General features: G+C 43.6%; 2 protein-coding genes across 4 annotated transcripts in view; one reads left to right on the top strand and one right to left on the bottom strand.

Annotated features, from left to right (window-relative positions):
• COL4A6 (collagen type IV alpha 6 chain) overlaps nucleotides 1-1,226 on the bottom strand; it is a 143,399-nt gene extending 142,173 nt beyond the window's left edge. For 2 of the 3 annotated variants that reach the window (XR_012044712.1, XM_072876684.1), the window contains exons 1-2: nucleotides 448-1,226; nucleotides 319-367 (exon numbers count right to left, since the gene is read on the bottom strand). Coding sequence is in view for 2 of the 3 variants with exons in the window: in XM_072876684.1 (XP_072732785.1) it covers nucleotides 319-367; nucleotides 448-494 (96 nt within the window). In the remaining variant the exon portion in view is untranslated. The remainder of the gene's footprint in view (nucleotides 1-318; nucleotides 368-447) is intronic. The other variant, XM_072876683.1, reaches the window with a different exon arrangement.
• COL4A5 (collagen type IV alpha 5 chain) overlaps nucleotides 1,164-14,924 on the top strand; it is an 89,873-nt gene continuing 76,112 nt past the window's right edge. The window contains exon 1 of the mRNA XM_072876693.1: nucleotides 1,164-1,576. Coding sequence (XP_072732794.1) covers nucleotides 1,487-1,576 — 90 coding nt within the window. The 5' untranslated portion in view covers nucleotides 1,164-1,486. The remainder of the gene's footprint in view (nucleotides 1,577-14,924) is intronic.

The raw sequence follows: 14,924 nt of genomic DNA on the forward strand, positions 1-14,924 counted from the left end.
CTAAAAAAGAATGAAAGGCAGCCAGTTGCCAGGAGAGATATTGATCATCCTCTCAGACACAGAAAGCTGTTACACTGAATACAGATGGTCTCTCACCCCAGCGTACTTTGCAAAAACTAATCAAAGTCGAGCAGACGAAAGGCACAAAGGAACTTCGGAGCAGAGGTGCACGGCAATTAAAAAAACATCCCCACATCTCTCCGAGAGGGGCGGGAAGGTGTCTGTTTTCCGGCCGAAGGATGCCCAAACCCCGACGGGTTTTACTAGGCAGGTCCACCTCCAGCGAGGCACAGGCGCGGCCGGGACCTGCACACTTACCCCACTCGCCAGCTCCGCGCCCAGGCAGAGGAACACCAGCACCAGCACCCTGCAGGGAGGCAAAGGGACAGAGTCACCCGCGGGGCCGGGAGCACGGCGGGGAGGGGGCCGCTGCGCCTCGGCACTCACCCTGCGCGCCCCGCGGCCGGCGGGGCAGGGGCGCAGCCGCGGCCCATGCTTCAGGCAGCCTGCCGGGAAGGCGGAGAGGACGCAGCCTGGTTACGCGCCGCTGCTCCCACGCGGGCACCGGCTCCGCGCCGCCGGAGGAAGAGGAGGGCCCGCCGCCGTCACTCAGGGCGGGCAGGCCCCCTGCGCGGCCGCGGGCCGGGCACGGCGGGGGCCGCCGCCGCTCACCTCCGTGGGGCGGCCGCTGCGCCGGCTCCTTACCGCGCTACGACGGAGAACTAAGGGTGCCTCGCCCCGGGGGAGCGGCCGGGCTGGCCTCACCGGCGCTGCCCGTATGGGGTCGGTCACCGCTCGCTTCCCCGCGGCGCCCCGGCCCCCTCAGGGTGCCCGCCGCCTTCCGCTCCCCACGCCAGCGCGCACCGCGCCGTGCCAGAGCGTGCCCGGGCAGAAACTTTGCGCGGTCTTCGCCGAAGCGTCGCACCTGAGCGGAGCCGGGCGGGGCGGGACGGGACTGAAGCGGGCAAGCCGCGCTGGACGCCCCTCACAGCCCCACACCCCTCCACCCGCCACTCCTGAGGTGCGACCCGGCACTGCCGACAGCTCCCCCTGCCCTCACACACCGAGGTGCCTCCGCCGGAGAAAATAGTCCGGGGTCCAGCGCCTGCCCGCCCGGTGGAGGTACGGGGCGGGGAGAGGCAGGCGCCCGCCCTTCGAGCCGACAAAACCCCGGCGCCCAGGAGGAAGGGTGGCGGCAAGGAATCACGGCCCCCTCAGAGCGGGGCGGCAGCTCGCCCTGCCCCGCACACCACACGCGCACACCCTCCTCCGCCGCCGGCCACCCACCCGCCCGCCCACGGTGCGGATGAATACTGTGGGGCAAATAGTCCCGGGAGGACTTGAGCCGGGAGAAGCGGGCGAGTGCGGCAGAGGGGCGGGTGCTGGAGTTGGGGCGGCTGGCGGGAGCCGCCTGGAGGGAGTCGCGCTGCCCTGCCGGGCTATGCCCGCGCCGCAGGGCCAGCTCCGGAGCTCCTGAGCGGGCAGGATGGAGCCGCGATGGCGGAGCCGCAGCCTGGCTGCCGGCTGCCTGGTGCTGCTGCTGGGGTGCTGGGGGCCGGAGGAGGCGGTAGCGGCGGTGAGTGCGGGGCGCCCTCCTTGTTCTCCTCGGGCGCCGCTGTCCCCGCCGGGCGCGGCGGCAGCGCAGGGTCCTCAGGGGGAGCTTTGGAGCCCCTTCAAAAATGGGGTGGCTGAGGGTGGGCTTCGCAGTGGCCGCCGGCCGCGCTGGGGCTGAGGGGGCCGCAGCGGGCCGCGGCCCCTGACAGGAGCCCGGCGGCGCCTTCCGCCGGCGGGCGGGCGGGGGTCGGCGGCGTGAGGCCGGGCCGCGCGCGGGAGGGTCCGTCGCCTCGCAGCCCTCAGGTGTTGGGGCTCCTGGTCGGCCCCTTCCCGGGCAGTGCTCTCCCCGGACAAAGGCTTCTCGGCGCTGCCGGCGTCGGACCGGCTCTCTGCCTGCCGTTGGCACGTCTGGGTTCGCCGGCGGCTGCGGGGAGGCAGGAGGGAGCGCGAGTGCGAGGCGGGGGAAGCCCGGGCGAGCTTTGTGTGTGCTCTGAACCCGCTGTTCCCCGAGGAAAAATCCCCCCCCCAAGGACCTTCATCTCCACCTCCATCCGTAAGTCACACCTGGATGTGGCAGGGAGTCGGAGGCTTGCGGGCACAGTTTGCCGGAGGACTACACCTCAGACTGTGACTTGGTTTTCCTGAGGGTTGTATTTCTGCTTTCTTAAAACCCAAGTTGAGGTGGTAGCGAGGATGGTAGATGGGTGCAGTGTTGCAGAGGGTGCACAGTAGGTGGCCTGGAAAAGAATTTTGTTTTCTCTCTTTGGGAGAGGGATGCTATCCCAACTTCCCTGGAGTGGCTGGGCCTTGAAACTGAGAGGAGGGAGAGGTGATCACTAGCTTCCTGTTTCAAGGTGCTTGATTAAGACCTTCAGCTGTTAACAAGTGGTGAAATTAACTAAAAGGCTCATACTTGAATGTGAGTTAATTGCAGATTTTTACAGTCCCTTCCTCTGTCTGTTAACTTTTTTTTAAGTTTACTTGGAAGGGAAAATGAATCCAGATTTCTGTTGCTTAGGATTACTCTCTAGTTGAAAAATCATAGTATGTTACGCTACTAGGTGTAGAATACCTTTCTGCTACTCCTCCCCCCAGTTTTGTAGTTAGAGCTAACAAAATCTTATTTGTCTTGAACTCTCCTTTGAAGTGCATTCCTTTACAGTGAAACTCTGTAGACCTTTCATCTGCCCTTCCAAAAAGCAAAGACCAGCCATAATATACTCCCTTCCTCTCCTACCCCTCCTTTTTTACCATGCCCACGTGTGTACCCAAGTGTATGTGATACTAGTGTGCCACCAGTGCTTACTGATTTGGAGAACTGCTTGTCTCCATATTGTCTGTAATACTAGTTCTGCTGCTGTTAGGTACTGCCTCATCCCAAGCCACCTCCCATAACTTTCACCCCCAAAGAAGGATCTGGTCAGTCCCACCTACAGGACTTCACTGTTTTAGCAGGTGACGGTTGAAGATGGGGAGGTTTGTGTCTATAAATGTGTCCCCTTTCTTTCTTCAGGAAAGTGCCCAAGTAGAGTTTCACATGTACGATTGGTGGGAATCTGGGGGGTCTGGGAAGGGGACTGTGCTGGGCTGACCCCATAGGCAGTCCTCTGCCTTGGAGAAAGGAAGAAAGAAGAAAAGGCACTGGTGGAGTTCCAAGTTCTCAACACCACCTTGTGCTACAGCCTCTCATTTAAGATGATGGGTATTTGCTACCCCACAGTGAGATGAGATTAACTGAAGACCCAAGGGCTAGTGTGGGTGGGGAAATGAGAGGCACCTCTGTTCCAACCTATGTAAGTCCCACTGACACTTTGTCAGAAAGGTCTATTGGTTTCTCAGTACCTTGGTGTTCTGAATCTCCCGTGATGATAAAGCTAAATGATGCTGATCCTTATTAATGCAGATCAGCGTTTTATTTTTCTCATTGTTAGAAAGGGTTGAAACAACACTGTAGCAGTGTGCTTGATACACACTGTCTCTTCTGTGAATTTTGTTTTGGGGCCTTGTCAGAATCACCCCCCTTCCCCCAACAGGATAAATCCAGTGGGATGAGTTCAAGTAATTCTGATGTCCTTATTCAAATAATATCTGAAATTGTTATTCAACCTCAAAATACGCATTTCAAATGCAAAAGTTATATTTTCTTTGCTCCAGATTGATCACATAGCCATATACACTATTTGAACAGTTATAAGGTGACAGAATATAGTTGAGAGTCATCTGCCAATGTGGACATCATAGGGAAATCCCAATGACTTATTAAAAAAAAATTTGCCAAAACCTGATACTCAAGTAAGGATGAATTTCATTGTTCAGATTTTATTGCTGGGTTTCCATAGCCCATCATCTAAACTTGGTGAGCAGTATATGGATTGTGCTATGCACTCTTGTGCAGATTCATTGATGTAGAATGGAGCGTGTAACTAATGAACGGTGTAAAAGTAGCTGGGAGTCTGAGAATGGTCTTGCTTTAGAGTGGGAGAATGAATGAGGTAGAACATGATGTCATCAGTGTGTGGAGTGATTTCAAGTTACAGTATAAAAAAAGGTGCTTACTTGTATGCTTTCATCAGAGGATATGAGTGCTTATAATGTATGTTAAGGGGCAATATTATTGCTTAAGTGCCCTGGTGTCTTTAATATAAATCTACATACATGTATATAAGTGAATTAGCTCTTCCTATAAGCAGAATTTTTTTTCTCTCCCAGCAGGTTTAAATTTACACTGTGTTATAGAAAAGTGATTGCAAGTTGTGACTGGCAAATCTATTTAATTAAAGAACATAGATGGACTAGATTCTTGACTTGTGCTAATCTATGAAACTCACTTGAAGTTACTGACTGTCTATTGGTTTATATTTTAAAAAGTTTCCCTCATAGTTAAGGCCTAGGTTTTTAGTGTAAATAGACTTTTTCAGCCCAAAAGTTATTAAAAATGAAGTAACTTCTGCAATGTCTTTTTTTCTTTGCCTTCCGTTGTAACTCCAGTTTGACTGAAAGTGCAAGGATGAAAACAATTCTTCAGATATGGTAAGGCAGGCTGTCAAGATGGGTATCATTCATGTTTAAGAAAGTAATGTATTATTCAGGGAAGTTCTCTAAGTTTTGTTGGGATTTTTTTTTCCTTTCAGAAGTTACCATGTATACATTCTACTGTGTCATTAATTACAATGTACTTGATTGATATGGTTAACTTGTAAATAATGGTCACCTGTGTTTCTCTTGTTTGTCCTAACTATTAGGGTAGTGGTGGCTGTTATTATTCTTTCCCATTTCATAACTGGCTGTGGCTCTTTCTAGTTACAAAAGCTAGTCTGTAAAAGCAGAGAGAAATGGATGCTGGCTTTTAGGATTCAAAAAATATTTCATCTTGAAATTCCGTGGATGTGTCTTGATTAGTCATGCACAAGACTCTCTCAGTTTCATAACATCAAGGCTCAAGGCCCTCCCGCTTGCAATTTGTCATATGTTTTGCTTTTGACCTTTCATGGCTCTCAGTTAATGATATATAGTAAAAGTTGTATCTCGAGGTGTGTTCTGGCATGTACTAAAATACAAACAAATCAAAGGAATCCTGAATGAAACCTAATGTGAGAGCCATTTGGACCATAATAGCATCTTTTGTGGCTATGTGTATAAAAATCATTATGTATCTTATTCAGTTTTTCTACATGATGGAAATAGACTGATAGTCCAGTGGAAACTCCTAGGCTTTAATTTTCCTGGTCATGAATGAATTAGATGATTGCTTTCAGTGAGTAGATAAGTCACTTAACCTTTTTTAAAGTAGACAGGGAAATTTTCCTAGGACAAAGTGTTACGTTATTTAACAGCAAATGTAAATTTACATGGTCATCTCTTTCTACTATGAATAAGCAATAATGCTTACCATAATACAATTAGTTGCTGTTGGTTTTACTAGAACATGTGGAAACTTTTCTATATTAAAAAACAACTGAAATCAGTAAGAACATCCCAACAAATCTAATATGCATATTTTCTATCTGGGGCAAAGTGCAGTGAAGTGCCTGTTCTGCACGTACAGTGAAGGCGTATTGTGAATTTTTACCTTTCATTCACTTCAATTCAAATGCTTCCTTCTCTAATTGCATTGATTGTGTAAACTGTCCACTGATATCACCACGTAACAAGATATCTAGATAACACTTACTTATATGCTCTAGGAATAGTATTACGCAAGCGTACTGAATGGAAAGCAGCCTCGGCCAGCCGTGATACCAGACAAATTGCTTTGAATGAAGACACTTTTTGCTTATCTGTTTCATAAGGCTGTATGGACTCAGTAATGTTTAAAACCACTGGGGTGCTTTTAAGTTCTTGCTGTATGCAGTGTTTGGCTATCTGATGTTGACTGCAGACTTTGCTGTAAACCATCTCTTCTCAAGCGTACCTAAAATAAAACTTGTTCGAAAGATGTAGTGCTGGTATGGTGTTAAGGATCCTTAAGCAACATCCTTTATCCTCCTGTGAAAGGTTAGCAATGCAATTAAACCTTATTAAGTATCACTGGTACAGTGCAGCTTCTGAAAAAGGAAATGTGCCGAGCATCCTGCTTATGTAATTACTAAGTGTGTGGTATGTGGAGGAAAAGCTTCAATGTAATGTGAAATTATCAACAGAATAAACATAGCTGAGCTGAAGAGGAAAGGGTCCTGTTATATAAAAGAATTCTAATGCTTATTTAAAAAAACTGCTTTGCAGTTGTCTCAAGTCTTTCTTGCAGAGCTTAAGTCTGTCTTGGAGAACTTGTTGTGAGGAGATGCAAGAAGCAAAAACTGGGGAATGTGATCTTAATTTTAGGAGAGATGGATATTGGGCAATTAGATAATTGCGAAGCTATATCGCAAATGAAACATTTTAGCTTAAACTTGTTAATGCTTTAGTCTCTCTAAAAGGCATGATACTTAAACTGTAATGTATTAATAGACATATCTTTAATCTGCTTGGAAAAGACTTTGATACTGTGTGACTCTCAATTATGAAACTCCGCATCTCTGTTGCCATGATTCAAGTGGGAGGCTGTACTAAACCTCTCAAGGCCCCTTCCAGCCTGAATTATCCTATAAGTCTAAAATTATGCAAGAGTACAGTCATGCTCCTAGGTGTACTTTCTGTTAAGACAACTTAGATATCCTGTAGTCAAAAAATAATCATAATTGTGTAGTTAAACTGTGAGTTGGAAGGTTCATTTTTACTTGGTTTTTTTTTTAGTTGCAACTAGTCAAGAAGCCATCACGTAAGCTGTCAGCACAGTAGCATTCAGAATTTTAATTTTGTATTCTCCTTTTGTGGAGGGTGTCTTATGCAGGGTGTGTTTGTATATGTATTATTCTGTCATAATGTAACAAAAGAAAAATAAATTGTAGTGGCAATATTGACAGTGAGGTTTTTTCCACCTGCAGTGTGTGTTTTAGGACTCGGAAAGAAAGGAACTCTAAAGCTATGGATTTTGGCTGACTTGAAGATGATAGCTTTCAAGGCTCTTAGTTATTGCAGCTCTGTTGTTGGATTTCTCTTTGTCTCCTTCTCCAATTTGGAGGGGAAGGAAAATAGTTTAGTCTCATCTGTATTTTGTTTCTTTTACCTAATCTGTACAGAGAATTAAAATGTCAGAGTTGAACTTCAATCTCATCTCTTTCCTGACACTGTAAAGGGCATCTGTGTGCAATGCACTTAGCTATTTTACTTTTGGTTCTAGTTTATTATCTACAAAATGATTGTTTTTATTGAGGCATATAGCTAGACCTGCAAAACTGTCCTACTGTAGTCTAATATAAGCCCACTGTATGCTAGATAAGCTTTGCTACTGTAGCTCTGCTGAAACCCCTGCTTTCCCTCTTAACTTTCCCTGAGATAAGCAAAGCTCTGTTCACTTCCCTGGCTGAAAACAGGCTAGTAAGTCTTTTTGCCAGTGTCTGTATCTGTCAGGACTTTCTGCTGAAATATATTAAACATGTTGGAAAGTGTGTTTATTCTAGGACTGACTTCAGTTGTTATCAATGTGAATCTTAGTTTTAAACCACACCATTAATTTAGAGAAAGACATTTATGCTGTACTGCTTCCTAGGGAATTTGGAGGCTTTTAGAAACCAGACTTATACAACCCTTAGTTGCAGCCGGGGTGTATGTATGTGGTAGACACCCCTTCTCTAGAAGGAAGGGTGAGCAAGGAGGAGATCCTTGGTTTGTGTTAAAATACTTCACTGGTATGAAACCAAGACTTTCATCTCTTTCTCTACTGTAATAGTTGTGTCTCTCACCTCCTTGTGTTGTATCTGGAGATGTAGTTATGGTAGATAAGATCACCTTATTGGCTCTGGTAGAAGAACTCGAAGGCTGGCTGGTCCATAATGGGCCTTTTGCATGAGGTTAAGGTAAGGCACTGCTAATGGCTTCAGAGGCTCACTTGAGAGCCATGACAGGTAATCAGCAGAGCTATATCGGAATGGCTTTGTTTAAGAGCTTGAGACTGTAGAGCAGTTCACGATAAAGGTAAAGCTTTATAGAGGTCCTTCAGCTCAGAGTGTTTTAGGAACTACTGCTGTAAGTTACATAAGTTATAGTATCTTTTTAGTACTTTTATTTAGAAAATTAAGCAGAACTACACAGACTTTCTAGCTTAATTTTCAGTTTGACTAATTACCTTTTTGTGTGGTTATTGGACTAGACAAAAATAGAAGAACCTTAATGTGCTAAATGTAAAATTTGGCTTTATTTGGCAACCGTAGTGATAAAGTAAAGCAACTTGCCAACATTTGTACTGAGAGAAAGGCCATGAGCTTTGAATATCAACACTATGTTTTCTTTTTTTTTCTTGTTTGTGACAAACTCCTGTTTCTACTTAGTCTTTCAGGAACTTCAAGTACCTTAGAGGATGGGCAGCATTGAGTGGAAGGGCAGAAGCTTGTAGATGGTGTCAGAGATGTTGCATTTTATATTTTATAACCTGAGTTACCCATATGCTGTCTATAACTGGTAGTTATGTGGCTGGGAAGTCAAAGCCTTCTGTTCATCTTGTAGCACCTTCTCAAATACAAATTAGGTTTCTTATACATAAACATGTGCACTGGTAATATGTATTAGTATGTTGCATTTAATATAGTAAAGTGGAATTTGTATCCTTCTGTGAACAGGAGGAAATAAGATAACAGTTTCTCTTGCAACTCAAAACTTAAGAAAAATCCCTGAGTGCTTGATAACAATGGTGGCTTTTGAATGATGTTTCAAGTCATTAGTAAGGTGTTTGGAATAATCAGTTGCCTGGGTTTCATTCCGAACTTCTGATCTGGGAAGGCCATCTCTTTCTACACTGTTACTGTGCCTGCTTAAGAGCCTCAAACTCTTGTGAGAAGGGTGCTGGTTTGTTTGCTTGCCTATGATGCTATAGGCTGGCAATCTTTTTTCCCTGTTATCGGCTCCTTCATGCTGTTCTTATAGTAGGAGTTTTCTACTTTTCTGTCTTAATCTACAAAGATGTTGCTTATGCTTCTTAATTTGTATACAAGTATAAACAGTGTGATGCAGAAATGGTGACTTGGAATCTAGGACTACTTAAAAGACCAGTGCCAGATGCATTTTTTCATTCAATTGTGGACTCATGGGTCCTACTATTTTGATAACCTGTTGCTAAACAAATTAACTTTATATTAAACACTTTCTGGCAGTATTTCTCATCTCCGTGTGTTGAAAAAAGTTTTGAGTCCATATATGTCACCCCTATCCTAAACACTCTTTTCTTTGCTGTTTTCCTGGTAGTCATACTCTTGTCCTGTCCCTATTTTTTTTTTTTAAATCAAGCTAGGGAAATTAAGAGTGATTATTTTGATGATATATACTGAACTTCTTGGTATTTCTACAGTACTCTGAAAAATGTCAAAAGTTTACAGTGGATTCAGAATAGTTAGTTTTATTACTCTTCATTTGGTTCCTAGCCTCTCTAACATCTTCTGCATTCTGGGTGAAAATATAATAAGCATTAGTTATTAAGTACATAAAGCTGTCAAGCTTAAGCAACCATTAATTCAACACTTACCTTTGATTATTTTTTTGGCTTCACCTTGTTAGCAATGAAGGCTAATGTTCCTTCATTAAGGAAGAAATATACTGACAACTCATGAAGAAGAGACTATCTAGCATCAGTCTGTGTCTACTCAATACAGCATTGATTCTTCAGAAGCAAACCTTTCTCTTTATGCACTTAAATCCTGCAGGTGCCCGATAGGAAGAAAATGACCACCCTGGGCAATGAACTGCACTCTTTCTACACCTTTAATTAAAGTAGCAATTATTAAAAACCACAATTAAATGGCTTTACTTAAAGCAATGAAAACTAATGTGACCTGCAGGCAAGGCTAGACAAGCCTTCAGCTCCCAGAAAATTTGATTTCCTGACAAGAAATGCCACTGAAAAACAATGTTTGGGTGAAGGAGCTTATGAACTCAGTTTAAAAAGCTTTTAAAAATAATCCTTTTTATGGGGCAGTAATTTTTCTTGAGTCAACTTACTTTGAACGAACCTGTTATACAGAATGACAGCAGAAGCCATTGTTTCTGAAAGGCGAAGTAACTTCTAGCTGTCATTCAGACAATATGAATTGACTTAATCAGAGAAAATATTTATTCTGAGTTAGTTTAAGAACACTTCTCTTGTATATTGAACCTTAAAGGGCAAAGGTATTGAGAAGGAAAAGGAGGCTTCTTCACTGGACTGAAAAATGAGAATTTAGATTGGACTTCTCATTTCTCTTTTCATCTAGTCACTGTGTAGTCAGACATGAGGACAAAACCTTGAGTTTTCTGTAAAACCATTACTTTTTTTAATTCTTAAGTCATTAAGTACTTAAAACAACAAGGAGAAAACCTAGAGAGGATGAGAAGTTGCAAGGCTTGGGTGTTTTTTGTTTTGATAGCTTAACTTCCAATATTCACTCAGCCTTTCTTAATGGGGAAAGTAGTGCCATGAAAATGTGTAGAAGCCTATGCCCAGAGTCTGCCCAGGCAAACAGTGAAAACTTCAATACAAAAGTTGATATTTGTGTGGGTGGGGTTTTTTGTATTTTTGACTGAAGAGAAAGTGTATGTGTAGTGTCATTTAGTTTCTGATCCAGAATGGTTATGGAAACTTCTTGGCAATAGAATTGGTGACACTCCTCCACACATGCATGCACACGCACAAAAATCTTGACAGTATATTTTCTGTTCTAAAAGCTTTCAAACTCTTAAAGCAATAGTAGTAACAAAGTGTTAAAACATCTATGTCTAAAGTATGAATTTTTGTATCCTAAGTGAACCTAGAAAATTCCTTAACTTTAGGCTTGAATGAGAAAATGCTTGTTGACAGGTCTAGTCATGCTCAGAAAATGTGTATTTTTAGAATATCAGCATACTGTACCCAAGAGTGAGAATAATCAAACATATCTCTTTAAAAAAAACTCAAATTGCTAATATACTACAGAGTTAATTGTGGAAGAGCAGCACAGCCAGTCATGGCAGTGACAGAAATAGTATTACTTTTTTTTTCTTCTTTTTAAACAGCCGGACTAAGCAAATGTGTTTAACATCAATAAGATGATGGAACACTGTGAATGTATTGTCCTAAACTTCCTTGCAAGCTTTTCAGTGACTTTTTTTTGTCTTGATGGCAGAAAAGAGTATGTTGATAACTTTGATGGAAGATTATTTAAAATAGCAAGGAAGCTCTTAAGCCTTTTGGTGTTGTTCAGGAGTGTACCGGAGACAAACTCTTAAGTTATCAAACACTGATCCTGAAGCGAAATAAATACTGTATTATTGCCAGTTGCTAAAAGGGTTCAGAGGACAAATACAGAAGGTGGATGTTTAAAGTGTAAAGATGAATTTCTGAATGCTAATCATTACAAACTGATAATTAAGTCTGGAAAAATATTCTTCAGTCATGCAAGATTTTGCTGTGCTTGAACAGCAGTTTTCGTTGGTCATCATAAATACACTGCCTAAGAAGCTTCAGTTACTCACCTCAGAACACTGTCGTGCTGTCTCCTGGGAGAAGAAAACTCCTGTGTATTCAAAATGCTGTAATCTTTGGATTAATTTCTCTAGCTTTTTTGGCGCTCTGCTTCAGACCGAGCATTTTATTTCATGTTTCATACTCTGATAACAGATACTGATCAAATGTTTGACATATTTGCTGTCTGAAATGTGAGCTACAGTTGTACCTTGGTAGTTCTTTCAGTACTGATTCTGTATTCCATTCAGCTTTGCAGAGCTGGAGACTTTTAGGAACTTTACTGTCTTATCCTATGCTTGACTGGAGAGAGTAAGCATAGAAAACTGTATTGAGTTTGTGTGGCAAGGTTTTGGTAGCAGGGGGGCTACAGGGGTGGCTTCTGTGAGAAGATGCCAGAAGCTTCCCCCATGTCCAATAGAGCCAATGCCAGCTGGCTCCAAGACGGACCCACTGCTGGTTAAGGCTGAGCCTATCAGTGACAGTGGTAGTCCCTCTGGGATAACGTATTTAAGAAGGGAGGGGAAAAAACGCAAACTGCAATGGAACAGCAGCCAGAGAGAGGAGTGAGACTATGTGAGAGGAACAGCCCTGCAGACACCAAGGTCAGTGGAGGAGGAGGAGGTGCTCCAGGTGCCAGAGCAGAGATTCCCTTGCAGCCCCTGGTGAAGACCATGGTGAGGCAGGCTGTCCCCCTGCAGCCCATGGAGGACCATGGCAGCCCGTGGAGGACCCCATGCCAGAGCAGGTGGATGCCTGAAGGAGGCTGTGACCCCGTGGAGAGCCCATGCTGGAGCAGGCTTCTGGCAGGACCTGTGGATCCATGGAGAGAGGAGTCCATGTGGAGCAGGTTTGCTGGCAGGACTTGTGACCCTCTGGGGGACCCACACTGGAGCAGTCTGTTCCTGAAGGACTGCACCCTGTGGAAAGGACCCATGTTGGAGAAGCTTGTGGAGGACTGTCTCCTGTGGGAGGGACCCCACGCTGGAGCAGGGAAAAAGTGCAAGAAGGAAGGATGGCAGAGACAACATGTGATAAACTGACCACAACCCCCATTGCCTGTCCCCCTGTGCCGCTCAGGCGGAGGAGGTAGAGAAATCAGGAGTGAAGCTGAGCCCAGGAAGAAGGGAGGGGCAGGGGAAAGGTGTGTTAAGATTTGGTTTTATTTCTCATTATCCTACTCTGACTTTTGGCAATAAATTAAATTAATTTCCCTGAGTCAAGTCTGTTTTGCCTGTAACAGTAATTGCTGAGTGATCTCTCCCTGTCCTTATCTTGATCCATGAACCTTTCATTGTATTCTCTCCCCTGTCCAGCTGAGAAGGGGAGTGATAGAGCGGCTTTGGTGTGTACCTGGTGCCCAGCCAGTTAACCCACCATAAAACCAGTGTTGGATTTAACTCTCTGAATAATTTTACTTAAATGTAGAGAACAAAATTAAAAAGTGCTAAAATTCCAAGCTTGTCATTTATTGTAGAATCATAGAAAAACAGACTGCAAGTATAATCCTCCTGTTCTGGAGGCTAGATTAGGTGACCTCTTGCTCAAAACAGAGCTGTCTTTGGAGCTTTCTATTTGTTCTTCTGATAGTTGCAGACTAAAAGGACATTGCAACAGTCTTTTCTATTCCAAACCTTGCTTGCTGTAGGAATACAGTCAAAACTTTGTGGAAATGCTTCATATTGAGTGCTTGTAATTAACCTACTGGTTACTGCAGGATGCAGAGCATATATCACAAACTTGCAGCAGGTTATTTTCTTGGCATCCCTTCAGTTCCAAATAGCACTTGTGGGAGTTGGTATACTCCCTAAACCAGGGTGCCTCGGGGAACACTTTCCCTTAGAGAAAGTGACTTTCTGTTTTGGAATGTGTACAAATGCCAGGGGCTGTTTCCTACTCCTGCCAAGCTTCAGACTGAACTGCATCTCGAGTTTTAATAATACTTGAGGGTTATTTCCTATGAATGGATCTCCTCACTTTAATTATTGTGATAGGGTGTTGGAGCCATGTGTGCTCTCTCCTTGCCTACTCCCACTTTTTTTTAAACTGACTGTATTTTAGTGCAATGTTGCAAGGAAGACAGCTGACTGACATCCTCAGACATGGTCAGAGAATCACCTTAAGGAGATACTTTAGGTTAGATATGGTTAACTTGCTACCGAGTAACCTCCAGAGAGTGACTGTGAATCAAATCAGTTGCTGGAGAAAGCAATAACTAAACCTGTGTGTGTCAAAGCAAGGAGAAGCTTAATGCTACTGCTGAAGACGTCCTCCTTTCCAAAAACAAATAGTACTCAAGTATTTACACAGTGTCCATTGAAAGTGACACTCTGCTTGCAAGTTTTCAGTGGATGGTATCCCTCTAACTCTTTTTCAAAAGGAATATTTGGGTTACATGTTTTAATTTGTGTCTTTACTAAAGCACTATCTGGTACAAATTTTTATGTGCTTACCATATTCTACTGAAATGTTTTTATTACTGAACCTCTCAGGAGGAATACTCCGTTGTGACTGTTTCTTAAAAAATAACTTTTTATGGTCTTGGGGGGCAATAGAGACAAAATACAGAGGAAATCATTATAAAGGCTTAGACATCAGCTTCTGTTTGAAACAAAAATATAAAATGCATTTTTTTTTCCCCCTGCACTCCCTTCCTCTAGCACTGATCAGATTTATTTTGCCTTTCCTACTACTGATACAATGTTAATACTTAAAAAAAACTTGTTGGTTTTTCAATGATTTTTGTAAAGATCTTATCTATGGTCCTTTTAGCTAGTTCTGTGGCATGGATTCAAAATTTTTTTAATGTAGCAAGTCTCTGACAAGTGTGACTTAATTCCCAGGGCATGCTTTCTGTTTAGTGATGATCAGTGCAAACCAAATGTAATGATTCTTAGGATAATGTAATGTATAGCCTCTAGATGTAATTTCTCTAGTGTAAGGGAATGAAATCTATTTCTTCTAATCAAGTTTGAGTATCTAATTCCAAGATCTGTGTGTGCTAGATAGAATGATCTATTAGCACTAGCCTGCAGCTGTCTCTTCCAGCATTTTAAAGGCAATAAAATACATTCAGGCCCCCTTTTGCTTTGCCCCTGTGAAGTAGTTTGTGGGAAATTACTATTGTGATCCTCCATATTGCTATAAGTTCACTTTTTCATAGCAAGGTGCAGCTTGCTATGAAGCACCTCACTTGAAGTGACAGATGCTCCAAGGAGACCCTGAGCTATTGCTAGCATATAGTGCATTAGTAAATGGACTCAAGAGGCTAACACTGAGGGCTACTCTTTATCTGCTGAAGTTAAGCATGCGAGTTCCTGAACAAGCATCTGAGCTCCCACTAAATATCCAACTTATACCAGCTTTA

Source organism: Ciconia boyciana, chromosome 12 (genome assembly GCF_034638445.1).
Source record: "Ciconia boyciana chromosome 12, ASM3463844v1, whole genome shotgun sequence".
NCBI classification, from domain to species: Eukaryota; Metazoa; Chordata; class Aves; order Ciconiiformes; family Ciconiidae; genus Ciconia; species Ciconia boyciana.